Source organism: Protopterus annectens, chromosome 1.part2 (genome assembly GCF_019279795.1).
Source record: "Protopterus annectens isolate FY-2018-M chromosome 1.part2, PAN1.0, whole genome shotgun sequence".
Lineage (NCBI taxonomy): Eukaryota > Metazoa > Chordata > Ceratodontiformes > Protopteridae > Protopterus > Protopterus annectens.
This window is the reverse complement of record NC_056727.1, coordinates 1,228,781,916-1,228,809,747: the sequence shown is the minus strand read 5'-3', so window position 1 is coordinate 1,228,809,747 and position 27,832 is coordinate 1,228,781,916. Positions and strand designations below refer to the sequence as shown.

Below are 27,832 nucleotides of genomic sequence, written 5' to 3'. Positions count from 1 at the left end.
TCAGCGAACACCTCATGTAAGACAGCCTTGTATCTACACACGATGACTGCTGTTTTACATCTGGTGTATTACAGTGCCTGCAGATTTTGTCTACAATGGGATTCAATTGATGACAAACATTCATTGAATTTCCATCCAGATTACACATTTTCAACAACTAGCTGTATCAGCTCACTATAATAAAAACAAAAAAGTTTGCAGAAGAAAATACTGAGTAACAGGCCTGCCTTAATAATATAATCATTAATTAATTAATTATTAATAATAATACAATAAATTAACAATTAAAAGCATTTAATTACATCTCACCTTCCTTTTTTGTATCAAAAAAGAAAACATGTTTGTTTGGTTGTTTTCCATCAGCATCTAGGAGATGGAGTTCTGCTTTCATTTTCTCTATTTTCTGCAATAAAAAACACTAATGTTAATTTCCTTACAAGTGATAGATAGATAGATAGATAGATAGATAGATAGATAGATAGATAGATACACACAAACAGTATGGATATCTTACTTACAGAGTTTTTCAAACACTACAGTAAAATAGTTTGTGAAAAAAAGTTACGTACTTACCACAACGTTCCATCTGCATGTCCATTTTCAGTCTTCCTCAACTGATGGGGTTGACTCAGACACTTTGTTCTGACTTGGCAACTTCTACCCAGCCATCAGATCCCACAGCTCTCGAGCTTCTCTCACTGCCCACAACATCACCGCCAACTTGACGTACTGTACCTCAGATTGAGTTTGCTGCCCTTACATATAGTAGGGCACTCTACTATAGAAAAAACCTAAGCTAGAAAGGAAAAGGTAAGAAGGAGCTCAAACAAGGAACACAGGTTCCCATACAGCTCTTAGATCTTTCCAGAAGGAAAGGATGGGGGAAGGTGGCCAGAAGTTGTGGAAGAATGAAAATGGAAAACAGATGGAAAGTTGCAGTAAGTAAATAACTTTATCTGATGTCCTTTTTATTCGTTTCTCAACTGATGGGACACAGTCCCCAGCTACTGTAATTTTGGAGGGCCTTAAGGATATTCCCGAGCACTGTTGAGCCAAAGTCCGGTCTGTTCCTGGAAATTAAATCAAACTTGTAATGAGCAATGGAAGCATGAGGATTAGCCCAAGTTGCAGCTGCACAAATATCATCTAATGAAGTTCTTGACCAAAAAGCTAAAGAAACTGCCACAGATCTCATGGAATGGGCTGTAGAAGGTTTTGGTAAAGGTAATCCCAATTTACCGTAAACAAAAGTTATACAAAATCAGTCAACCATTTGGCCAATGTATGTTTAAATACTGGTTTGTCCAATCTGAGGAAACAATCAACTGATCAGATTTCCTAAAGTCTTTGGTTCTATGAAGGTAAAAGTGAAGTTGTCTATGGACATCCAAAAGGTGTAGCATATACTCCCCCTTATTTGAAAAGCTGGGAAAGAAAACTGGGAGACTAATGACCTGGTTTACATTAGTCTCAGAAGCTACCTTGGGTAGAAAGGATGGGTTTGTTAACAAGGACACCCTGTCTTTGTGAAAAATCAGGTAAGGAAGTTTTGAGGACAGAGCCTGGAGTTCAAATACTTGTCTAGCTTATGTTATTGCAACTAGAAAAATGTTTTTTTTCAGGACAAAACCTTGAACCTTTAGCCAAAGCAGATCTTGAAGGGAGACTAGTTAAGGTCTGAAGCATTACATTTAATCCTAAGGAGTATGATCTTTTAATGGAGGCTTAAGCAAAAAAAGCTCCCTTAAGAAATTGCATAATCTAGAAAAAGCTAAGGTACAGTCATTTTCACCCATGTAGAAATTAGAAATGGCAGTCAACTGAACTTTAATAGTTGAGAAATTTGCCACTTCTTTGAAGACTGAAGCTAAAAATTCAAGGACTGAAGGCACAAATGCTGACAAAGGGTCCAGTGCCTTGCTAAGGGATCAGAAGACAAATCTTTCCAATTTACTCTTGTAAGTTTTTCCAATAGAAGCCTTATAAGAAGAAAAAATATGATGGACCAGTAAGGGCAGCCTGGGCTGTCTAGCAATCAGCAGAACTGGAGAAACCATGTGGTCAGTTTGAGGCCTGTTAAGTCTGGAGGAGTTACGTCTGGCAGGTGAGACAGGAGGTCTGGAGTTGGATTCAGAATCCAGGATGGGTGTTGAAGATGAGGCCAGAGAAATAGGACCAAATCTGATGAGGCCAAAAAGGTGCAATGAGGATAACTGTGCTCTTCAACCGAGTTGCTTTCTGAAGAAACTTGGGAATTGGTGGCAAGGGTGGAAAAGCATACAGGTGACCAGAGGACCAGTCGTGAACTACATCTCTTGGTGACTCTGATGGAGGGATCAGGGCAAAGAATCTGCTGCACTTGTTGAGGGGAGAAGCAAATAGATCACAGCATAGCTGGTCCTATTGATGGAAAATTCTCTCCACTGACGTTGAGAGACCACTCGTGAGGCATCAGAATGGACTTGCTTAGTCTGCAATCATGCTGGATTTCCCCCAAAATGTGTGTTATTAGAAAGCGACTGGAAGAGTTCACCCACTCCAATACTCTCATAGCTTCTTGAAAAAGAGGGCAAGATCTGGTTCTCCCTTGTTTGTTGATGTACCAGACTACTGACATATTGTCCATCTGTATTGCAATTGTCCCGGCTGGAGGAATGTCTTGAAAAGCCTGTAACTCTGGAGAACAGCTCTCATCTCCAGGACACTGGTATGCATCTTGGCTTCTTCAGGCGATCACATACCTTGGAATATCCTTCCCAAGTAGTGTCCCCCCACACCCGAACTGGGAGGAGTGAGAAGAAAAAGAAGAAAGGGACAACTTTTGCGGAGCTGATTTGAATGAATCAATCACAGAAGATACCTTTTACATGCTTGCATGATCTTGACTGGTGTGGATAATAGATGTTGGAGAAGGGACCATTGAGTTGAGTCCACTGAAGGATTCTCATATGGAGCCTGGCCAAAAGGACAACAGTGATAGCTGCTGTCATAGAATAGTATCAAGTCAAGCTGGAAGAAATGAACTTTAAAATCACTTTCTTGACTTGGAACTGGTGTGTTTATTCGAGTAGAAGGAAGAGAGGCTGTATGACTGCCTGCGCACAAACAAACTCCTATGAACTCCAGGCTCTGTGCTGGGGTGAGATGAGACTTGTATTTGACTCTTATTCCCAGATGAGAACACAACTGAAGCAAGTAGTCCCTTGCTTGTAAAAGTCAATGCCTGGTTGGGCCAGTAAGAAGCCATTCTAGGTATGAAAAGAGCCAGAATCCCAACAGTCTCAAGTGAGCTGCTACACTGCCATGCATTTGGTGAACACCCCGGTGGCTATGGTGAGACCAAAGGGCAGTGCTCTGAACTGATGACTGGCTCCTAGCCAGAACCATAGGTATCTTCTGGAGCACCTGTTCATTTTGATACGATAGTACACATCCTGAAGATAAAGCACATACAATTGTTCTTTTGCAGCAGACGTAAGATGGACTGAAACATGACCACTTAATACTTTGTATACTGATCAAACTGGTTTAAATTGCTGAGATCCAGAATTGGTCTCAAGTCCCCCATAGTTTTTAGCACTATGAAGAATCTTGAATAAGTTCCAGACCCTCTGTGTTCTGGGGAGACCTCTTGGATTACTTTTGTTTCTAGTAGGATCATAGAAAGTTACAAGGCTATTGGCCCTGAGGCCCTTACGAGCCTAGCCAAGAATTTAGCCCATGTTCCAACAAGTGAGCACATTTTTAATCCTACAGAAGCCGCATCCCTCTGACGGGATGGAACATCGGTGATTTTCTTCACAACTGTGGAAGGGGTTAGGGAAAATGGTACGGTACAACTTCTAGAGATGATCCTCTGCACCCACAAATCTTTTGTGATAGATAGCCAGGCTCTCTGATGCAAAGATAAATGACCCCCGACTGCCTCCAGAAAGAACAGTTGGGCCTCCTCACGGACAGCGCTTATCCAAGAAAGAATCTCTAAAGGCAGAGGTGGTCTGCAGAACCAGGGCACATCTTCCACTTGAGTTCTCCCTCTGCCCCTGAGGGAATGATCTCCGCATGAACCTGAAAAGGACCGGGGACTTCTTAAACCATACCTTTCTACCACCTCACGGATTCCTAGAGAAAGGTCTTTGAGAGGTAGAAAAACATACTCCCAGTGCAAACAGGGTCTTTCTCTCTTTTTAACATCTGGTGTGTGTGTCCTTAACCTTGGGGCCAAACAGGAAAGATCCATCAAAGGACGCAATGACAAACAAAGAATTAAATGGCTCTGCAAAATCACATAAGCACATCCAAGTAAGTAACCTGTTGGTTATGCCTGAACCCACAGCCTGTGAGATACCTTCTGCCGCATAAGGGATGAACGATGGATTGGAAGGTAGCCAATTGTGAGGAGATTCTGTTCCCATTCTCAGACGACATGGACCCAGAAAAATCTTTGGTACTCTCCTTAATCAGATCTCCTTGCAGATCTTGTAAAATGTGCCACGTAATTCAGCGATCTAAGGGCAAAAGCTGCTGAAACATATACACACTTCCCAAATCTATCCAATGTCCTAGACTCTCTATTAAGATGATGGACAGAAGACCTCTGTTCTCCATGTTCTTTCTTTGTGGTTTCAACCAAGACCATGGCATGAGTTAGTACTCCCTTACTCTAGTACATGCAGTCTTTAGGGGGAAATCCTGTCCGGTCTTTTTGGTATTGGTTCAACAGTATCAGGCTCCTTCCACACCCACTGACAGACAAGGTCAATGAGCTCACTGGCCAAGGGATCACGCAAGCAGTAGATGGGCCAGACCCAAAAGCCTCCACGAACACCAATTACTCCTGGGAAGGGGTGTCAGGGGACCAACCATCTTTCGGTTTCAGGAGTTCCAGGATTTTGCCAAAGGAGATGTCTTCAGGTGGTGATCTGGGAGATCCTCACTCTCATCAAAATCTGTGTCCTCTGTAAGAGATTCCTTGGGGGAATCTAAGTGCCACCTCTTAAATTCTCTTCCAAGGGACGTCTGCAATTGGATGTTTTGGAGAAGTGTCGGAAGTGATAACATCCTGTTGGACCAGCTTGACACTCATTCAGGCTGGCTGCCTTCATGGCAGGGATGGTCCAGGGATGGTCGAGGCTCAGAGCAAAAACAGTACAAGGCAGAGTTGTCTGATCAGAGGGTGGCAGTGATGTCTCTTCTCTAGCCTAGGAGAAAACCCTCTCCACAACCTCAAAAGCAGAACACCTAGGAGACAAAAGTCGACATCTCCAAAGCCTGAATATCTTTGACTGTCTGCTCCCATAACCCCACCAGCATTCCACCCAAGGAGAGAGTTGGACTGAGCCATCTAGCTCAGAGGATCCAATGGGAAGAGATGGTTCCAAAAGTTTGTCTACTCTAAGCCCCCAGATCCGGTGCCAAAGTTTCATCTCTGAAAGTCCTCTAACTCTGAGATACTCAGTGCCGGTTGGCTCAGGAGAACAAAGTCTAAGAATAAATAGTCTTCAGATCCAAATTACACACCACCACGGATCTTGGACCTAAAGGCTCCAAAACAGAGGGTTGGATCAGAAGAGGAGATACTATGGGGAAGGGGATGGATGTCTGCTCAGGAACCAGTTGGAGTTGGAAGCCGGAAAAACTTCCATCTGTATCTGTGCTCTGAGGAACCTCATCATCATCTGCTTCTGAGAGACTTCTGGAGGATCTAAGAGAGGATGTAGTGGAAAGGTATCCTAGAGTGTATTCAAGGTGACCCCTCCAGGAAAGGAGAAGGAAGCGTAGATGGAATCAGATCTGAAAGAAGTGGAAGAGATCGGATCTGAAGCAACCTAAGTGGGAAGTTGGTATAATGGTAAGGTGTTTGCCTTACAGACCCAAGGTACGGGGTTTGATTCTCACAGGGGGTAATTGGCTAGGCTTAAAATGGCCCATAAGGGCAATTAGCTTAGTACTAACCTATGAACCTTGGTTTTTGAGCGGTCAGATACAAGACTGACAGATCCAACTTCTGATTGCTGTTTGGCATTGAAGTTGGCTCCTTCAGTGGAACCCCCTGCAAAATTTCATAAGGACGTCTGTTTTGGGACTCCCTTTTCCTTAAGTAAAGTATCAGGCTTACTTTTGTCCAGCTTTTTAGAAGGGTTTGAGCCCAAGCAACCATGAGAGAAGAAGGCAGCAGAAGACCTCATAAAACTAGTTTATTTCTGTGAACTGTTAAAGCTCTGGTGTTGAAACTGGAGCAGATCGCACAGTCCACATCAAGGGGTGCAAGACCCAGACAGTACAAACATTCCGTGCGGGCATCTGAGTTAAGAAGCTTGTGCCTACAGAAAACACAGATGGTTTTGTCAGACATATCAGCAAAAAAGCAGGAAGCTGCAAACCATCTGGACTCACACACACACCCACACACAAAAACCCTCTCAAAAGCTACTCTATAAAGCTATAAAGACTTTTTTTAGGAGAAGAAAAAATGGTGGAACAACTTCCAATAATGGTAGCAGGAGTACTCCAGAGAGTATAGGAAGATACCAGCAAATGTACTGACAGAAGTACCAAAAGGTAGCTTAAAGAGATCAGTAATTAACTAACTCACAAAAAATGGGAGGGAGGAAGAGAGGAAGAGAAACGGCAAATATAATTGTAAACTAACTCATGACCAAGAAAAAAATGGACAAAATCCAAAAACAATTAAGAGCTAAGACATCTGCGTCTGAAACCTCATGGCGGCAAACATCTGAGGTATGCTGGGTTGGCAGGGTGTTGGCGGCCAGAGAAGGAGCTGCACTGCTCAAGAGCTCTGGAATCCAATGATCTGGTAGAAGCAACAGAGAGTCAGACCAGACTGTCGAATCTGAACCCATCAGTTGAGAAATAAAAGACATTAGATCAAATACTGAATATTTCAGTCCACCTGTTCACATGACATCATATTTGCTGGCCAGACACTTCATGCTGGAAAAGGCAGTTTTGGCTTCCTTTCAGCCTGTCTACAGCAGTTATTTGGGAAAGAACAGTCCCTGTACTCCATGCCTTGACATACAAAAAATTGTACAGTTATTCAAAATGACAGCGTTGCAATCTTCCATCATCTCAAAACCCACATATGTAGATCTACCATGAAACAGATTGACTGGCAGTGTTAACAGACGTTAGGAATGCATCATGGGATAGACCCAGGGTAGTTCTGTCTGATGGACGATAAAAAAATAAGAATGGTTATGCAAGGGAAAGAGGAAAGCTAGGTGGACTAACCTGTACTCGTATAACACTGATCTAGGTTTCTAATCTTCAACCCCACTTCCAGAAGTCTGTAGAAACCCAGCATTTTCTTTACATCCTACGTGTAGTGTAGAATAAACTGCACCCAGTTTCACTGTAAGCTGAACCACAATGACCACGACCATGCCTGACTAACTCACACCCCTAAGGTTACTGAAGAATAATGGTAATTTTATCATCAGTGAATGAATTCACATCCAAAGCATTAAGATCTGGCAACAATTTTGGGTGCGTGGGTTCTCTCAGATTAACACTGTTCTCTCACCCTGCACTCCCAAAACATGCTGGCAGCCTGGTTACACTACACTGTCAATGTATACACTATATTAACCCTTGCCTTTCTTGCTGGGTTCATGGTTGAAAAAGATCCATGGACCAACCCACTCACACCTTCAACAAATAAATAGGTAAGTAAACAAAAATCATACATACATACAAAAATGCTGTTGCTGCAGAGAAGAAATATATGAAATCACTCTGAGCAGCTCTAGAAGGTGTTAAGGTATGACCACCACTATTCCTCATGTCTTTATTGTCCATAAGTAAGCCCTACAGAAGCAGCAATGAAACTTTTCTTCGCTAAAAAGGTTGAGATGATTTGCTTTGTGCCGCAAACCAACATGACAACAGAAATCAGCACGTTACATATAAAGGAGTCAGTTCCAGCATCTGGGAAAAGTGCACACAATAATTTATACTGTATGCGAGTATATTAATCTAAAAACTGTACTGTAAACTCCCAAGATGAATGGTACAGGAGAAACTGCTGCAGCACTATTGAAGGTTCGTTATTTCATTCATGTCTGACATTAACACAAAGGCTGCCATCTCCTGAAAAGCCTTCACCGTATAATTTTGTAAAGTAAGGGATATATTTCTATACCCTGTTCCACATTTTAAATTTCTTACATTAATCTCCTCTGGCAGTTTCTTTTTCCAGACCATGAAGACAACAAGGGTTGTGAAGCTTTTCATCTTTCTAGCACACTCAACTCAAGAAGATTGCTGCATCTGACCCCAAATATCAAGTGTTGGCCTTCTATACTTTAATTTTCTTTTTCTTCAGCAGAAGATCCTCTATTACTTTAACTCTCATGAGGGTTAATGACCTTGTTAATTTGCTGGCAGTCTAAATGGCTGACTGGCTCATGTAGCTCTTAAATGCATTTTAAGACAGACAATCGTTCTGAGCTGCTGCCACAGCCACATTTATTTAAAGAGTAACATCTCACACTAACATTTATTTGCAGGTTATATTACTAACAGTTATTGTTAAATAATTAATAGAATTGTATTTTTACAAAAAGCACAAATTAGTGAATTCTATACAGAGGTACCAGCATTAACAGTGCAAAAACTACTGCAGTTTTACTTTTACCAGAATATTATTGACATAAATGTGTGCACATACTTAGTTTCTACACCTCAAGACTGGTGGCAACGCACGATGCATCGGAGACCATCCAGGTGCAATTAACCATAGGCAAGACTGCTCTGCAAATTGTAGCATGTTACAGGCCACCCTCACAAACTCAGGAACCTCACATGGCCTTCCTGAAAACACTAGAGGGGATAAATGTATCACCAAACACCATCATACTAGGTGACTTCAATTACCCTAATATAGACTGGGAACACTACTCAAGCCCAAACACCCTAGCCCAAAAGTTCCTGGAATTCATAAACTCAAATGCCATGGAACAACTAGTCACCATCCCCACAAGAGGAGATAACATACTTGATCTCATCATCACGAACATGGGAGCACAATGTTCAACACGCCAGGTGTACCCGTCACTGGTGAGATCAGACCACAAACTAATCTCGCTGGAGGTCCTCATCCCACCCCACCTGAAATAAAAAGACCACAGTAAAGAACTTCTCAAAGCCGACTTCACACTTCTAAAGACTAGTGTGGTCTCCTTTAAGGCCCCAGGCAGTGGAAAACAGTACTCAAGCCGCTGAATCACTTACAAATGCCTTCTACCAGCACCTGCAGGACTGCATGGATAAGGCAATCCCAAGCAAAACAAAGACTCTTTGTACCAAAGGCAAGCGTCCAGTCTGGTGGACCCCAGCCATAAACAAACTCTACAACAAAAGGAGGAAGCTACTACAAGATAGAGCAAAATCCTTAAAAGGTAAGGCACCCTTGATCACTATAAGTAAAAACTAAGAGCTCTCATAAAATCATCCAAAGCAAATTTGAGAGAAAAATAGCTAAAGACTCAAAAGACAATCATAAGGCCTTCTTTAGCTATGTTAGAAACCTGGGAGGAAACTCCCAGATATGCTCAGAACTAGTTCAAAATGATGTGAAGATTACTGATCCTACAGACATTGCCAACATACTGGCTGACAGGTTCAGTGCAAACTTCTCCCCCTCCCCAAAGGAGAGATATCTATACCAAACGATTGCAGCCCCCAAACATCTCCAGCGCCCAAGTGAGAACTGCTCTCTCCAAAGCAAAAAACACAGCATCCATGGGACCTGATGGTGTCCCCGGCTGTGTGCTCCATGAACTCAATGAGGAATTAAACCCACAGCTAGGACAGCTGTTTAATCACAGTCTTACCTCTGGATACGCATTACCCAGGAGTGGCGCACTGCAACTGTGGTACCACTTCACAAAGGCGGTGCCTCCACCGACCCTGGAAATTACCGCCCATTAGCTTGACAAGCCTTATCTGCAAAGCCATGGAGAGGATCATAATGGACCTCATAAATAAAGACATAGGGAATTTGCAGACTTTGGATCCAACCCAGTGTGGCTTTGTCAAAGGCAGATCATGCCTTTTAAACTTGGTTGACTTTTGAAACAGTCACCAAAGCCATTGATGAGGAAAGGCAGTCCATACAGCCTACCTCGATCTGGCTAAGGCCTTCGATACAATACCCCATTCGGTATCATTGAAAACTCATCAGCTTAAATGTCAACCCATACATCATAAGATGGGTTGCAAACTGGCTGAGTGACAGAACCCACAGGGTCAGAGCTGCTGGCGCCATGTCAGACTCAAAGCCTGTCACAAGTGGTGTCCCACAGGGCTCAGTCCTGGGCCCACTCTTGTTTGGCATCTACTTTTCCGAAGTACAAGCAAACACAGGAGGTTATCTGATAATTGCACCGCTTCCCAAAACAACTGGCATAATAAAACCCTTTCCCTGACCGCTTATCCTTAGAAGGACGAACGGATAACGGTGCGTGCCAGGCCCCAAACTAAATACACAAATTTGAAAATTTAGTATCCTTTTCCCACAGAAAACAAGTTATTACTTTTTATAGGTCCGCAAATCCACTGGGGCAAGAAAATATCAGGACTGGGGACCGGTACTGTCTTCAAACCCTGTCTAAAGTAAATTAGAAGACTTTCAGCCCACCTTATCATTGAAGGTGCTTCTGCATCGGACCATGCGCAAAAAGACTGAGGATATGGCGTGCGGTCATGCGTATTTGTACCCTGGCGTCCTGATGTCAGTCTTAAAGCGCCTATGACCGGCGATCGCCAGCCTAATCACCTGATATATTCGAAGCCGACCGAGGACAGCGGACTACCCAAGTGTAAGGACTGCAGCAATGAGAGATGAAGAACATCTGCTGCAGCACTATTGAAGGTTCGTTATTTCATTCATGTCTGACATTAACACAAAGGCTGCCATCTCCTGAAAAGCCTTCACCGTATAATTTTGTAAAGTAAGGGATATATTTCTATACCCTGTTCCACATTTTAAATTTCTTACATTAATCTCCTCTGGCAGTTTCTTTTTCCCAGACCATACTTGAAGACAACAAAGGATTGTGAAGCTTTTCATCTTTCTAGCACACTAAACTTGGAAGAAGATTGCATCTGACCCCAAATATCAAGTGTTGGCCTTCTATGCTTTTAATTTTCTTTTCTTCAGCAGAAGATCCTCTATTACTTTAACTCTCATGAGGGTTAATGACCTTGTTAATTTGCTGGCAGTCTAAATGGCTGACTGGCTCATGTAGCTCTTAAATGCATTTAAGACAGACAAATGCGTTCTGAGCTGCTGCCACAGCCACATTTATTTAAAGAGTAACATCTCACACTAACATTTATTTGCAGGTTATATTACTAACAGTTATTGTTAAATAATTAATAGAATTGTATTTTTACAAAAAGCACAAATTAGTGAATTCTATACAGAGGTACCAGCATTAATACAGTGCAAAAACTACTGCAGTTTTACTTTTACCAGAATATTATTGACATAAATGTGTGCACATACTTAGTTTCTATCGATTCAGGCTGATATAATTAACAAAAAAAAAAAAAAAACAGGATCTCACACGCATCTCAAATGTCTGCATTTTAATGTGTGCTTTCTTTCAACACTTCTAGCCAGCTTCTTCTTTGACTGTAATCGCACTTTCTGACTTGCTAGCACTGGAGACACAAGAGGTTTCTTTTGGCATATGTCTTTTCATGAGTAAGCCAGCAATAAAGTCAGTCTAGGCGTAAATGCAACACAAGATGAAAAGCAAGCAACTTTAATCATCAAAAAACTTCACAACGGTAAAAGAAAAAAATTAAATTAAAGGCAATGGACAAGACATGATCCAGAGACTTGACAGAAGCATGGCCAGCTACAGGAGGATCACCTTTATCCCAAAAAAAAAAGGGAACAAGGGAGTTTAAAAAAGGGGGATGGGAAGAGTAAAGAGATCCCAAGATACCTTTGCTTGAGGGACAAATGCACAATGTAAGGATCCAAAGGGTCAGCTACTGCAAGGATAAACGCTTCCAAGTGGCAAAGCATACAGGTTTCAAATGGAGTAATGCAAGAACTCCAACACAGTCAATAAAATAAGGAAAGAGAATATGAATGAAGCTATCTACAAAGAGACAGAAGAACAGAAATTCACAAATGGGAATCTGTGTAAAAAAGGATATGATGGCAGATGACACCTGTTCAACTCAAACTTCTTGATAGCTATGCAACAGCTAGCTCACCCAAGAATATTAGCAAACAGCTTGCACTCATACAGTACAGGGCTAGAGCTCAGACTACAGCCCAGGCGACCACAGTTCAAAAAGCAGTATGGGCACTTAATAGTGCTGGTGAGGCAGGACTATGTCTATGCTGGGGGGAGGGGAGGGATTGTGTGTGCCCAGAGGCATGGGCACATTTCCTGCATTTCCCTGGTGGAGACCAGGGAAATCGACCCAGTGCCTTCTGTGAGTAAGTGGATGGGGAGCATCTGGTCAACATCAGCCCCTTATGGGGGGCAAAAGGCACTGCATAATTGATGTACATTGCATGCTCCACCCATGGACTTTACTGCTGGGTGGATGCAGGGGAGTAGCGCTTAAAAGTGCAAAAAGATGAACAGTCAAAGAAGCTGCCTTAATGGTAGCCCCTCCCAGCCCATCATCACAGGTGCAAAATGTACTATATATATATATATATATATATATATATATATATATATATATATATGCGAATAAAATTTTCTAGTAGCAGCACAAGTGCTATGTCAAAGACTGGTTAGGATGTAGTCAGAGCAGATATCAGGCACTGTACAAACTCTACTAACCAAGGAAATTTAAATGGCTAATATTATACACCATGTTCCTTGATTTCACCACACAGGACATAGAAACTCACCAAATAAAACAAGATCTAGTTAGGAAGCAGGATTCCACTACTGGAGATAGCAAGGAAGTTGGAAAGTTTTCCACTACATCTGACGATATAACAATACATCTGACGACCTAACAATGAGCACAATTGGGTTATTTGTTTGCAGTTTCTACATGTTCCTGCGTCTCTGTGGATTACCTTCTGTGGGGAGTTTACATATCCTCCTAATGTTTACTTGGGTTTTCACCAGGAGTTCTCATTTCATCTCACACCCAGAAACATATCAAAGGAGAACCGATGAACTTACAAACTGCCTACAGATGTGCTTGTCATGTAAAAGTGCACGTGTGTGCAAAAGTGTTGTCAGTGCCAAATAGGCTGCATACTTTACAACAGGAGATATTCAAGAACATGTTTAAGGGAATCAGCACCACCACTGAGTTACAATGACACAAAAATCTCTTGCTGCATAAACAGTTGTTCAGTATTAGCATTATCACTTTATCACAAAAGTAGAGTTGTTTTACTCAGCAGTCATACTTTGAATAGCAAATTAGCCATTTCAGCCAGATACAAAGTTTGCATGGACAGCCCCAAGAATACCTTAGTCAGAGTAAATACGCCTAATACTTGATACAGATTTGTGCTTGGATCCAACCATTCAATCAGCAATGAATACTACACAAGTTTATCCATTGGATAAGCAGAAGGCAGACTGTCCACTACTCATAGCCCTTTTTTTTTTATTTAATTTTTACTACAATTTTATACACAAGAACAAACACATTAACATAATAAAACAAATAACTGTGTGTCTATATCATTTTTGATAAACACATTAATAAATCTACTCATAGCCTTTCTCAAACACAAAATGTACTGTTTCATATAAAGTATATTAAACAAAATTCACAAACTAAGCAAGAATTACATATTATACTGAGAGTGAGAGAACATGGAGCCATGAATATGTTGTGTGCATCACTTGCAAAATCTAATACAAAATAATGCAAACTGACAAATATTTCCTGTAAAAACTCCTGATACATTTGCATATACAGTGAAAAGGATACCACTTCTCAATTAGAGAGATACAGCCAAGACTTAATTTCTCACTGACAGAATTTCTTTATTCATGTCTTGTATTGGTATTCATTGTGTTATATTGTAGCCAGAATGAGTGTAGGACATAGTGGGTTGCATAGAACTCCTGAAACTGCAGTTAAAAAAAAAAAAAAGTCATGAATTACTGGAGACTACTTCCCAAATTACCTTTCCTTCAGATACCCTCTTCATTGTTACATATTTGATATCCTGTGTTCGCATTAACTTTAGTTGCTCTTCTGTTACTTCTTCTTTGGGCTGCTTCAGAACATGGACTCCATTCTGAAGAAAAGATAATACAATATCACTGTATCAGGAATGCAGTATATAGTAACGTTCAATTTTTTAATTATAAAATACAGATGATGACTTTTATTTGGTTCCCCAGTCAGGGACTTGAGTTTCCAACAGCAGAAATATCAATATGTGAATACATTCTTTTGGTTTAAAGCACCCTTAAAAGCAATAAAATTTGCCAAGGTTGACTGCAATTCATGCCTCACAAAACAGTAGCTGAGCACACCATAACATCAGTATAGCCATAAAAATAGCAGATTACTTTTCTTCCTACAGTAGCAGCTGAACTACTTTTCTGTTTTAGCTGAAACAGACAACCAGATGCAGCTGTGTGTGTGTGTGTGTGTGTGTGTGTGTGTGTGTGTGTGTGTGTGTGTGTGTGTGTCTAGGCTACCAAACCAGAACAAAGATAAGTCAGCCAACAAACAAATTATGAGCTACTCATCAGCAACTGCATTTCCCCACTTCTGCAATCTACCCTTTCTACTTGCAGACCAATTTGCCAACACACACTCCCTACACCTTTCTTCCAAGCCACCAGAGACGATGGGGAAAGGGAGACAGAGTTGAGACAGTCAGGAACTGCAGAAGACGCTCAGCAGAGAATGTTTTTATTACAGCTCTAATGCCATCTCTGTGTTCCGACTCACGCAGCCTTCCAAATCAGACCAGTGACATGCCTACTGCAGCAATGCAAGCACCACTAGGCAACCCAAAGCATGTGCTCTAGTTCTTAAACTGTCCTCTCTCTTAACAACTAGCTTTTACTAGATGTTGTGAATTGACTAGCAGAGCAGGGATGCCTACATCCCCCAGAATGGGTGAGCAGCCATGGGCCTCTCATTCTGGCCCCTTCCCTGGCTAGCTCCTCAGCCAAATAAATATGTTTAGGAATGGTCTCAACTTCAAATATTTTAAGAGACACTCCTTCCTCAGTACCAACTCAATTAATAGTCTTAAAGTTCATATATAACTACTAGGGTAGCTGCCACTGCGGACCAGTTTAAGTCTAGCCAATTTCCCTTTTTGTGCTCAAAATAACCTGCACATTTAGTTAGAGATTACTGACCATGGGATGGGTAAGGCCAATTATATATTACCCATAATGAGAATAACTGGGATATATAAAAAGTATATAGGATCATAGCTGCTTTTGCTCCATAAAAAAGAGAAATGCACTAACCTGAAATGGAATGAGATCCTGTACTGCCAAGGCACAACAAGCAAAAAAAGAAAAAAAACCCAATTTTTAGTCAATAAGAGGTGACAAGGATAACCTTTGTCTTCCTTTTCTAAACATCAAGTATGGAATCAAAGGAGAAGTCAGTCATAAGGGAATCCTTTCTTTCCAGAGGACAGAAAAGACACCTACCTCTACTGTCTTTGCCAAAACAAATATAGAGCAGAACAGAGGAGAACTGCATTATTTAGGGGGTATACAGTTTAGTATGCAGAAGGCCCTGTCCCCATCCCCAGACAGCCCTGAAGAGGCCTCACTCAGCCCACATTTCAGGAGAGGACTTTAAGTGTCTGAGGGAGTATGTCAGAAACTTCTCTTCTCCTGAGAAATGAGAACACTGCTATATGCATATAATCTTTCCTGCAAAGGAGGCAATTCACAGCACAGCCTAGCTGTCCAACAGCAGAAGAGGTTGTAGTTTCAAACACATTTCCACAGCTGCAGGTGAGAAACAATGTCCTCAGCTCAAGCATGCACAATGGAACTAGGAAGAAGTCCATATAAGCTCCACAACCCACCAGTAAAGCATGTCATAAGAATCTGTGAGAAGACTGGATGAGGGAAATTTCACTGAAAATGGTAGGGAGCATGTACCACTGAGGAGCCCAGTGACAAGCAAAAGATGTCAATTAAAGGTCTGCGAGGCAGATGAATCTGCAACCAACACCACTTTGCTCTCCAGTGGAGCTCCCCATTTGAAAACAAGCAAATGGCACAGTGAAGAACATGGTTGTAGTGAGGCTTAAGAGTACTAGTGGATTCCATCCAACTGTGCATCCTCTACCAGAAAGTTAATGCAATAACTTCATAGGCACACTGTATAAACAACTGTCACACCACTACATATCCACAGACTCCTTCCAAGCACACTATAGAAGCAGAGGCATGATCCCTTGTAATGTCACCATTCATGTCTTGAGCTAGCATGATATACTAACAGAAAATGCACACGTCTAGTATGAGCTTTCCATATCCTTCGGCATAGGAAGGTTGTTACAAAACCCACTTCCTCTTTCCAGAGGTGGAATAGGCTTCCACAGCTAAAAATACAGTCTGGGCCTGTTACAGGAAATCTGTGGAGACCGAACAATCCTTGAAGAGAGAACTTTTTCCTGCCTGTGAGTAGTGACTTTAATGAGGCTCTCTCAGAGCTTAGATTGTTTTGTAGGAACATTGACCTTAAAGAATAATCAAAGTGAAAATGATAACTTGAGAAGATTGAGTACTTTTATACCACTGAGTACTCCTGTTGTGAAAGCGTTCTAAACTATGTGTGAGCAAGAGTTATATGAAGCATTTTTTAAACATGCAATGCTTATAATAAATTTTATAACAAATAATTCTGAACATATAGCATTGAAGAGTTTATGTCAAAATAATTATTAAGCAAGCTAATAAGGGATGGAAAACTGGAATCATGGATCTGCAACAATATAAGGATATGATATACGAGTTTCTATCTGATGATAGTAGTTTCCAGAAAGTGAATAAACCTTTTATTTTTAATGTTGTCATTAATAAGGTTAAAACTTTTCTTTAGGATTTGTTAATGGAAAGTCAAACCACGCCTGAAATTTGCAATCATTTATATCTTTCTAACCCTACTATTCCTGTAATATATGGGCTTCCAAAGATGCATAAGAATCTTATTACTCAATCTATGAGGCCCAGTGTTTCAGGTAATGGATGCGTTACCAGTGCTGCCTCTAAATATCTTGAAAAGCAAATGGCTCCTTTTTTGAAATATAGTAAAAGTTATATTAGAGGTACTAGAGAGTTTTTATTTAGTCCAAGTGAATGGTCCTACCACCAACAAATGTAGTAATGTTTTGTTGGCTACTACGGACATTAAATCTTTGTTTACGGTGATCCCTAATGATTATGGTGTAGAATGTACTGGAGAATATTTATATGCCTACAGTGATTTTTCTAGTCTGAAAATAGAGATGCTTTGCTCTATGTTGGATATTGTCCTACAAAATAATGTTTTTAAGTTAGATAAATATTTCTTCCATCAATTAAAGGGTGTTGCTATGGGCACCCCAGTTGCAAACACATATGCTAAACTAGTGTTAGCAAGATGGGAAGAAAATTGTTTTTGCTGATGGTGAAATGCCTTTTAGAAAGCAGCAATTATTGTTTTAAAAATGTTTTGTGGACGGTGTTTTTTTGTTATGGAGAGGTGATGTACGGAGCCTCTAATTATATCGTTTGTTTTACATTCCAGTCCCAGCTTTCTTGCGTTTGATGTTAACTATTCGTATGAGAAAGTTTTGTTTCTTAATATTGCTGTTAGTTGTAATGATATGAAGTCTGACACTAAAATTTATAGGAAGAATGTATAGGTTGCTAAATATGGAGACACTGACAGTATGGCCCCAAGGCACATTTACAGGGGAGCTGTAAAAAGTCAGTTTCTTAGGGCATGCAGGTTGAGTACTAAAGATAATTTTTTATGTGAAATGTATAGTATGACAAAAGATTTTAAAAGCAGAAGCTATAAAATACACTTATTGAAAGCACCAAATAATTGATAATTAATCAGGGATACTAATGCTACACCGTATTTTTATTTTGTAGCAGACAATGATCCACCAGGATCTACTAATAGCCCACTTAATATTGGCTATTTTATGAAGTATAACAGGTGTATTGATTTTGTTAAACATATTATAGAAAAGAATTGGGCTATTCTAAATTCTAATTCTGAAATTAATAGTTCTATAGGTGATAGACCTAGATTTATTTATAAGAAAGAAAAAAATCTTAAACAGCTCTTATGTTATAAGCACTTGAGAGAGAGAACTAGTGGTGGTAGTTAGTAAGAATGGTACTATTTCACTGTTATAATTGTACATATTGCAATAATATGAATACAGACACACACTATAACCACCCAATTAGTAAACAAACTTTTTTAGGGAATCAGGTACATGTTCCACTGAGAATTGCAATAATATGACATATACTGCAACCACCCAATTAGTAAAAAAAACTTTGTTTTAGGGAATCGGGTACATGTTCCATCGAGAATGTGATTTATTTTGCTAATTGTATTCATTGTGAATGTTTTTATACAGAAAAGACAAATATGAAATTAATGGAAAGAACTGGTGCACATCTTTCTGACATTCGTAGAAAGGTTGAGACTAATGCATTTAGCAAATATATATTAGCTAATGGTGTGGAAAGTACAGTTTTGTACCTAGCATAAATGTAGATGTTCGAGTGCTAATACAGCTGCAGTCATAACAGATGGGTTCTCCTGCCGTCAGGCAGGTCCTCGGTCGGCCGAATTCCAAAGTCTAGGTCCAGCGATCAGTTGTGTCGTCACTTCTTCCCTGAAGTCAGTCACGAGACAGGGCTATCAAAAAGAACCAGCAGAGCGCCATTTTCTTCAGTTTTTCTTGCCCCAGATGTCAGGTGCCCCAGAAGGAAAGGCAATACATAAATTTGTGTAATTAAAAACAATGCCATATAATCAAAAAATACAGTTAGTGCAAGCAAATACATCATGAATGAATACCCCAATCAGGTTGTATGAGGAGGTGTTAGCCATTAGTGGCCTGTCCCAAGAGGGGAAGGAGGGAGGGAAACCTGGACTGCAGCTGTATTAGTACTCGAACATCTACATTTATGGTAGGTACAAAACTGTACTATGTTCATCGTGCATACAGCTGCAGTCATAACAGATGGGTAGAATCCCACAGCTAAGAAAGGGGTGGTAGGCACTAGGTGGAACTAGGAGGAGCCAGAATGCCCTGCAAGACTGCAGTGGCAAAGCCTGCTCTAGATTTGTAGTATAATGGAAGGTGGCAGTGCTTGGAGAAGGTATGTACAGAACTCCAAGTGGCTGCTTCCAAAATATCTTTGGTAGGAACTCCTCTGAGGAAAGCTGCAGAGGTAGCCGTGGCCCTTGTGGAGTGAGATCTGATGCCTGTAGGTACAGCTTTGCCATGAAAAGAATAACAAAAGCGTATGCAGTGGGCTATCCATTTTGAGATAGTCTGTTTGGAAATTGGCTTCCCTTGAGCTCCTATAGTATAGGACACAAAGAGCTGTTCTGATTTTCTGAAAGGCTTTGTTCTGTCCAAATAATAACGCAGTTGTCTGTGGATGTCCAAGGAATGTAGTAATCTCTCCCCTTTGTTTTGAGGATTAGGATAAAAAGTAGATAAGTGTATAGCCTGATTCAAAGCTACCCTGGATACCACTTTTGGCATAAAAGGACGGGTTGGTTCGTAAGGAAACTCTGTCCTGATGGAAGATGATAAAAGGCTGCACAGCCATGAGAGCTTGTAGTTCTGAAACCCTACGAGCTGAGGTAATAGCCAGAAGGAAAGCTGTTTTCAGAACAAATATTGCAAATCTGTTGAGGCAGCTGGTTCAAAAGGAGGCAAGGTCAGCTTTTCTAGAATGAAATTGAGATCCCAAGCAGGTATTGGTTGTTTCCTTGGGGTTTAGATTCTTAGCCCCTCTGAGGAACTGTCTTAAGAGGGGTGAGAGAATAAAGGTGGATCAGTGTTGTATTCTGCAGAAATGGCTGAGGCATGGATTTTGATGGAGGAGAATGAAAGTCCACTGCTTAGCAGCTCAGCTAGAGACTGTAATATTTGAGGTAAATTCAGTTTACCAGGATTCTGGCCCTTTTTCTCATTCCAGGCACACAACCGTTTCCATTTCTTGCTTGGAGTAAGATTTTTCTAGTAGGCAGCGGCCTTCTGGCCTCCAAAATGACACCCTGCACCTCCTTGGAGAGTAGGGTCTGTTGTGATGCTAAGGAATCTTCCATCGCATGACTGGGTGGTGTTTTCAGCTGACTGTGAAGAGTTTTGAAGCTGTGCTGAGTCAGAAGAAGAGGCATTAGAGGCAGGGTCTATATCCATGGTGGGGAATGTGTCAGACTCCTCAGGAGTGGGTACCAGTGTTGTCTTGGCCAGTCTGGAGCAATGAGAATCATCTTTGGTCTGTCTGCTCTGGTTTTTAATAGAACTTTGGGCAGCAGAGGAAGAGGTGGGAAGGCATAAACTGTCATTATTGTCCAACTGAAAGAGAGAGCGTCCACTCTCCAGGCCTTTGGATGAAAAAATCCCTTGAGCAGAATTTTTGTCAACTGGTGATTTTGTGGGAGGCAAAGAGATCTATGTCTGGCCTTTCCATGCTTGAATTACCTCTGTAAAAGCTTAGGATGCAACTTCCATTCGTGTGGATCTGTCATATTTCTGCTTAGGTTGTCTGCCAGCGTGTTTTCCTTTGCCTGGCAAGTACTGTGCTTGAAGTTCGATTTGTAAGTCCAGAGCCATGTTCTAAAGTGACATGGCCAGCCTGCATAGGGGTATGAATAGGTTCTCCTCCCTGTTTGTTTATGTACCACAGTACTGTGGTGTTGTCTGTCCTTATCAATAGTTGACCTGGATGCAGAAGGTCTTTGAAAGCTATAATAGCATTTATTACTGCTAGCATTTCCTTTTGATTGATGTGTGCTTTTCTTTTTAGGACCATTTGCCCTGAATGCACCCGATCTGTCATATGCGCCCAGGCGAGTCTGAGAGGCGTCTGTTGTGATGACTTGATTTGCTTGAGGCTTGCTGAATGGGAGAACTGTGTTTGTTTGGCAGGCTCGAGCCCACCACAGAAATTCCTTTTGAAGACATGGAATTAGTGGTATTATTGTTTCCAAACTGTGGCTGTGTTGAGACCATAGGTTTTTCAGGTACCATTGAAGTTTCCTCATATGCAGCTTTGCACATGGGATTAGTAAGATGCAAGATGCCATGAATCCCAGAGCCTGTAGGATTTTCCTTGCAGTTAGCCTGGTGAAATTTGCTAGTGTTCTGAAGTATTGAGTTAGTTGCCCCTGATTCTCTGGCATAAGGTAGGCCATCTGGGTGTTTGTGTCCAAGTTGGCACCCAGGGAAAATTATTTTTGGCTGAGAGGGTATTAGCCTTTGATTTCTTTTTTGTTGACTGTGTATCCCAGAGAATTCAACAACATTATTACATAAGCCAGATGTTTCAGAAGTATGTGCTTGCTGTCCGCTTGGATCAGGCAGTCGTCCAAATAGGGGTATATTTGTATCCCTTAAGAAGTCAATGAGTAGGCAATTACTGATGCCAGGCATTTAAAGGTGAATACTCATAAGGCACTTGATAGATAAGCCAAAAGGAGCAATGCAGAGAATTGATAATGGAGTTGAACCTGCTTTGAAATCACGGGAGTATCTTCTGCAATTTTGTCTGACTTCAGGACATGGGATGGCGCCTCCTTGAGGTCCAATGTTACCAGCCAAGACTCCTTGCCCAACATGGGAAGAAGCTGCTGTAAAGTGGAATTATCTTGAATTTTTAGTGCGAGTAAGCGAAATGTGTTTAGGATGCGATAGGTCCAAAATAGGTCTCCAATCTTTTCCATTTCCTTGGTACCAGGAATAGTCACAGGAATAAAAACCTTGACCTTGCATTAGTGAGGTAGTGGAATTTACCTCTTGAACCAAACTTTCGCTGTTTTATGAGATCTGAAAAATTTGTCTTTGTGCCTTTTGCCCTTTGATTTGTGTGGCAGGTTTTGGCATGCACTCTCATTTTTGGAAGGGTGTGAAAGTGGAATCTGTAAGCCTCTGTTTGCATAATACTCAGGGAATCCATTTGTCTTTTGTGACAATATGCCAATTTTTTATGAAAATAATGCGGAGTTTTCTGCCTAAAGGGGTGCTGCCATTTTGAGCCTTGCTTGGCATGCAAAGAGAGAGAAAGTCATTGGGCTTGCTTTCTGAATGGGTGCAAACTATCTCCACCACCTCTTGTGTAGGAGCTTGCCCATTGTCTGTACTCGCTTGATCATAGGGATGCCTCTGCCCTCAGGCGCCCTGTATCTACCTCTTTGGGGGTCTGTCGTGGCTGGAAAGGACCAATTTTTGGAAGGGCAATTTCTGCTAAAACTGGGGGTTTGTACCTGAAAATCTTTCACTATTTGCATTGATTTAGCCTTTCCTCATTTCTTTTTAATACCTCCTCAACGTGCTTTCGTCAATACACCATCCTTTTGTAGGGGACATCTGTGGTTTCTTGTGACATGATCTGGTAAGGTTTGTTCCTGTGGCCAGGCATGTTATGACTTCGATCCTCATAACGCCAGCTCTTACATGAGGCCTCTAGAAACATCAAAACCACATTGCAGAGGTATGTTTACCCTTGTTCTGCACTATGCATCAAATCCTGGCAACTCGCTTCAAAATCACCAGGTTGTTCAGGTTGTGACATTTTTCCTTCTCAATTGTGATAACAGAAACTGTTGGTACTTTAGCATATGGAACTTCAGCAGTTTAATGCCCTCATGGACGTTAAGGTGGCGTGGTATATACCTTTTTCCCCACCTTTCTAAGGATCTGGAATCTCTCGGGAAGGTAATAGGATTTTTTAGCAGTGGAGGCCTTAATTCCCACCAGGCCCTGTGAGATGGTTTCTGGGTCAGCAGCACTGGCTTTGTATAAGCAAAATGGTGTGTGAGTCAGGAACCCGAGTCAGATACCTGTCAGGCTTGACTGAAGCTGAGAGGTAAAGAATCGAGGTTAAGGCAGGCCTCCAAGTACACATCATCTAGTATGTCAACCCAGACAGGAGGTAAAGTCAGAGGCCTGTGCTGAGGGGAGCAAGAGAGAATTTCCTAAGCCTTTTCTTGGAATCTGAGTACTCTTGGCCTTCCCAGGAAGTGTTCCCTTAAGGTATGCAAGATTTCCCCAAATGAGTAATCCTCTGGGGGGATACAGAGGAATGGACTCCTCTGCATCAGAAATAACTTCAAAAGGGAGTAAGAATGTTCCTGTTCATCAGAGTGCTCTGATATAATGGAGCCCTGATCAGAGGGAGGGATTCTTCCTCCCGCCTGGGCACTTTGTCGGGGGGTTGAGAACAGTAAAATGATGAAATATCAACCATTTAGCATCTGTTTTTAGGCATAGAGCTGGAGATGGGCCCCTGTGGCTTGTCTCTTCGATACATGGCTAATTTGGAGCTTGGTGATGGGAAAGATGCAGGGCAGGAGGCAGACCTGCTTTGTTCAGAGATTACCACCAAGTGGCCCGGTATCTGCAGTCGATTGTGGGCGAGGCCCTGCAGCCCTCGGGCTGAAAGATTACCACGCCAATGAAGTGTGGTCAGTCAGGGGCTGCGTGGCGCCTAGCTGGCTCGGACCACCACAGGTCTGCTGGCGGTGGTGTGGGGTGAGGCGCCCGGACCTGGTGTGGGCCGGGTCCCCTTATCTTGCACTTTTAGACAAAACTGAGTCTGGTGGCATCCAACGACATAATATAGTTAAACTTTGCCATAAGGCTGAACTCCGCCCGCGGCGGCAATAGTCGTTTGCATTGTTGGATATGGCACAAAAGCGACAGACGGTATGGTGGGCTAAACAAGGAGCCAGAGAATGGAAATCGCATGCGGTGTTGCTTCCACATGAAGCGTAATTATTAACTTTGTCGCAACGCCGGTCAGGGCGAAAAGTTTCCCCAATAAGTGCCAGCTTTCAAGACTTCGGTTTCCAAATTTTCGTAATCAGGAGCTGGCCGACCGGCACTTGCGAACTGCTTCTGCTTCGGGCACCAGCGGCAAGAAAGACTGAAGAAAATGGCGTCGGCTGGTTCTTTATACCCCTGTCACTGGCGATCAGTGGGAAGGGCAGAACTACTTAGACAAGCCTGCTTTGGCCAATTCCAACTACCACGGTACAGATAAATCTATTAAGAACACTCATCATTATGTTAGAACTAATAATTATGCTGGACAGCACAATTTTAAAGGGGAGTTAAAATTTTCATCAGGAAGGGAAGTACGGAATACACTTAGATTGGAAAAGGGGAGGACAATGGAGGAAGAAGAATTACTACCATCAGGAAGGGGAAGAATGGAGGAAATATTAACGGACACGCTGGACAATCATAGTGAGCGGTCCGAAGTCGACCAGGATATTGTTACTGATGGTGTAATTTCTTGTTAAAATCAATTTAATATATATAATTTCACACAATTTCCCTTGGAAAAAACACATTTCAAGTTATTGTCTAAGGGAATGAAATTTGTTCCCACAACAGGTTTTAGGCTGGTTGACTGTTTAAGTGAATTTAAATTATTCATTAGGAAACTGAATTTAAATTATTCATTAGGAAACTTAATTTAGCTTTGCTTTTTAAAGACAATAATGACAAATCTTTAAATAAATTTGACACCCTTAAGAAGAAAAGCAGTTTTGTTCAAGCTATGCACCCCAGTGTTCAGATTTACAACAGATTAGTCACACAAGAGATTTATCAGATAACAAAATGAGATCATAGGTAAAAAAATTGAGAAGTAATCTTACGTTAGATGAACAAAACACAGTGAAAGGGTTGAGAGCCAATAACAACATATGGGTAATGAAACCCGACAAAGGTGGGGGTGTAGTCATATATGATAGTATAGAATACAGTTCTAAAATGCATGAGATTTTACATGTATCTGGAAATTATGATATTGTTTCCATTAATGAAATAAACATTGCCTATAGGAGAATTGACTTACATGTGGAAGAATTTTTATTGGATAGACGGATAACGGAGGATACTTACAATTTCATGAGAGTAGAATATCTCAAACTGGCCACATTAGTAGTTATACCTAAAATCCATAAAGATATAAGTAATCCACCTTTTTGGCCTATAATATCTGGCAGCAAGCCAAAGGCTTTCCCTCTAGGTGTTGTAGTAGATACTACGCTTAAACACTTGGAAACTCACCCATATGGTCAAAGATTCGTGGGAGTTTTTGAAAAACTTCCCAGTTGATATTTGGAAACATGGATACTTATTTACATCTACTGATGTAGTGGATTTATTTTCATGCATACCCAAAGAAGGAATGAAAGCCTTCACCAACAGTATTAGGAAATATAGTGACCTTGAGTGGGACAAGGTGTGCTTGGTGTTAGAACTTATGTCTATAGTTCTGGACCATAACTATATATACTATGAAGGCGAACTTTTTAAACAAACCAAGGACGTTGCTATGGGGGCAGCATGTGCCCCCATATTCGCTAATTTGGTGATGCTTGATTGGTAAGAGACTGTGGTTTTCAACAGTGAATATTATAGAAACATCAAGTATTATTCTCGCTTTCTGGATGACATCTACATTTTGTGGGATGGTAATCATGAAAGTTTAAACAATTTTGTGGACTACATAAATAACAGTAGTGGGTTTCTTAAGTTTACATGCACCAGTAGTAGTGAAAGAGTAGCCTATTTAGATACTTTTATATCGAACGGCGATGAAGGCTTTAAGTCTAGAATATATAGGAAAAATACATTCACAAATTCTTACTTGGAATATACCAGCAACCATCCTAAAAAATTGATGTACAACATATTTAAGGGACAGTGCATTAGGGCTGTAAGGATGTCTTCTGAATACAAAGACATGATAGATGAACTGAGTCATATAACTGAATTATTTAAAGACAGAGGATATGATGGAAAAATGATGAGGGACGTGAAGGAATATGTCATAAAGGAAAGGGGAAAGAAATATATCCCATTATTAGGAGCTAATATTACAGGTGTGAATATTATCAATAGTAGGGAAACCAACAAAGCTTATAGTAGGGCATGTGTCCTGGAATATGGTCCACACACAAACAAAATTAAAGACATTCCAATAGCCAATTGGAATGTTTTGATGGTGGACCAAGATATGATTGATATTTTGGGCCCCAGACCTACATTTGTATATAAGATGGGGAGAAATATTAAAACATATTTGGAAAGGGGCATACGAGACACTGGAGCAGACAACACCTAAAAGCACACCACAAAATGTGGTGCCCGCAAACAATGTTATGCCATAAAGGAGGAAGAAGGAATAGTCTTGGACAATATCAACAAGACAAGATTGAGATTTATACAGGGTAATTGTAATTCAAAATTAGTTATTTATTTAGCAAAGTGTGAGGCCTGTCCGGGATACTATATAGGGAAGACAAAGAGAAATTTTAAGAAACGTATATATGCTCACCTGTATAGTATCAGGACGAAGGACATTAATAATGCCCTATACATGTATGTGGAAAAGTATGGGGTCAAACATAATTTTAAGTTTTTGATATTAGAAAATGTTACTCTGGATCCTAGAGGTGGTGATTATAAAAATATACTTGCATACAAGGACGTATGGTGGCAACTGCTAACTGATGCCACAACACCACCAGGCTTGAATGACCATATTTCAGTAAAATCTTTACTTAATATTAGGTAGAATTATTTGTACATTATACAGTGAGGATAGAATATAGCAAGGTAGTTTTTCATTTACATTTATGGTTGTGCATATATATTTAATATATTTTTTTATAATTTTGGATTTGTATATTGCACATACATGTTTGTATAAGGTATCACAGCTACATTTATTATTTATTCATTTAATGGTAGCATTTTTTAATAATTTTATAATAATTTTTATATATCTATTTTGATATGAGCTGTACTAAGTAGATTTATAGGAAACTGATGTTATTGAATGCAAGTAAGCGTTTTTGGCACACAACATATATATATTTTTTAGTACAATGTGTATAAAAAGTATTGTTTCACTTTAAATGGATTTGGCACCAAAGACACTATTTAAACCATTTGTATCGGTTGACTAGATGTTCTGATGAAGCTCACGTTTAAGTGAGTGAAAGTGCTTAACTTGTCATAATAAAACAAATTTGCTACTTTTACCACTTACTGTGGTGAATTCATTTTGAAACTCTTCCAGGACGAAGGTTTTTTTTGGATTGTGGTAGTGCTTGGGATGAACAGAGGTTGGCGTTCTTTTACCACTGAGTTGTTCCTCAAGGTTATATATATATATATAGATATATATATATATATATATATCTATATATATATATATATATATAGATATATCTATATATATATATATATATATATATATATATATATATATATATATATATAAATATATATATATATATATATATATATATATATATATATAGATATATATATATATATATATATATAGATATATAAATATATATATATATATATATATACACACACACACATTTTTTTTTACATATATGTTTTTATATACACATTTCTTATGTACATATTTATACTCTTTAGAAATGTTTATTTAAATGATACTTTGTGTCATATGACTAAGGACAGGTTGGCTGTTTGTATATAGAGAAAGAAGCTGAGTCACTAATCATATTTTATTGGTGTCTAGTTCATTAAGGGGAGTGGTCATAACTTTTATGATGA

At 40.5% G+C, this 27,832-nt stretch overlaps 1 protein-coding gene across 1 annotated transcript in view; it reads right to left on the bottom strand.

Annotated features, from left to right (window-relative positions):
- UTP11 (UTP11 small subunit processome component) overlaps positions 1–27,832 on the bottom strand; it is a 264,149-nt gene that overhangs the window by 114,780 nt on the left and 121,537 nt on the right. The window contains exons 4-5 of the mRNA XM_044060088.1: positions 14,162–14,275; positions 310–403 (exon numbers count right to left, since the gene is read on the bottom strand). Of these exons, the coding sequence (XP_043916023.1) occupies positions 310–403; positions 14,162–14,275 (208 nt within the window). The remainder of the gene's footprint in view (positions 1–309; positions 404–14,161; positions 14,276–27,832) is intronic.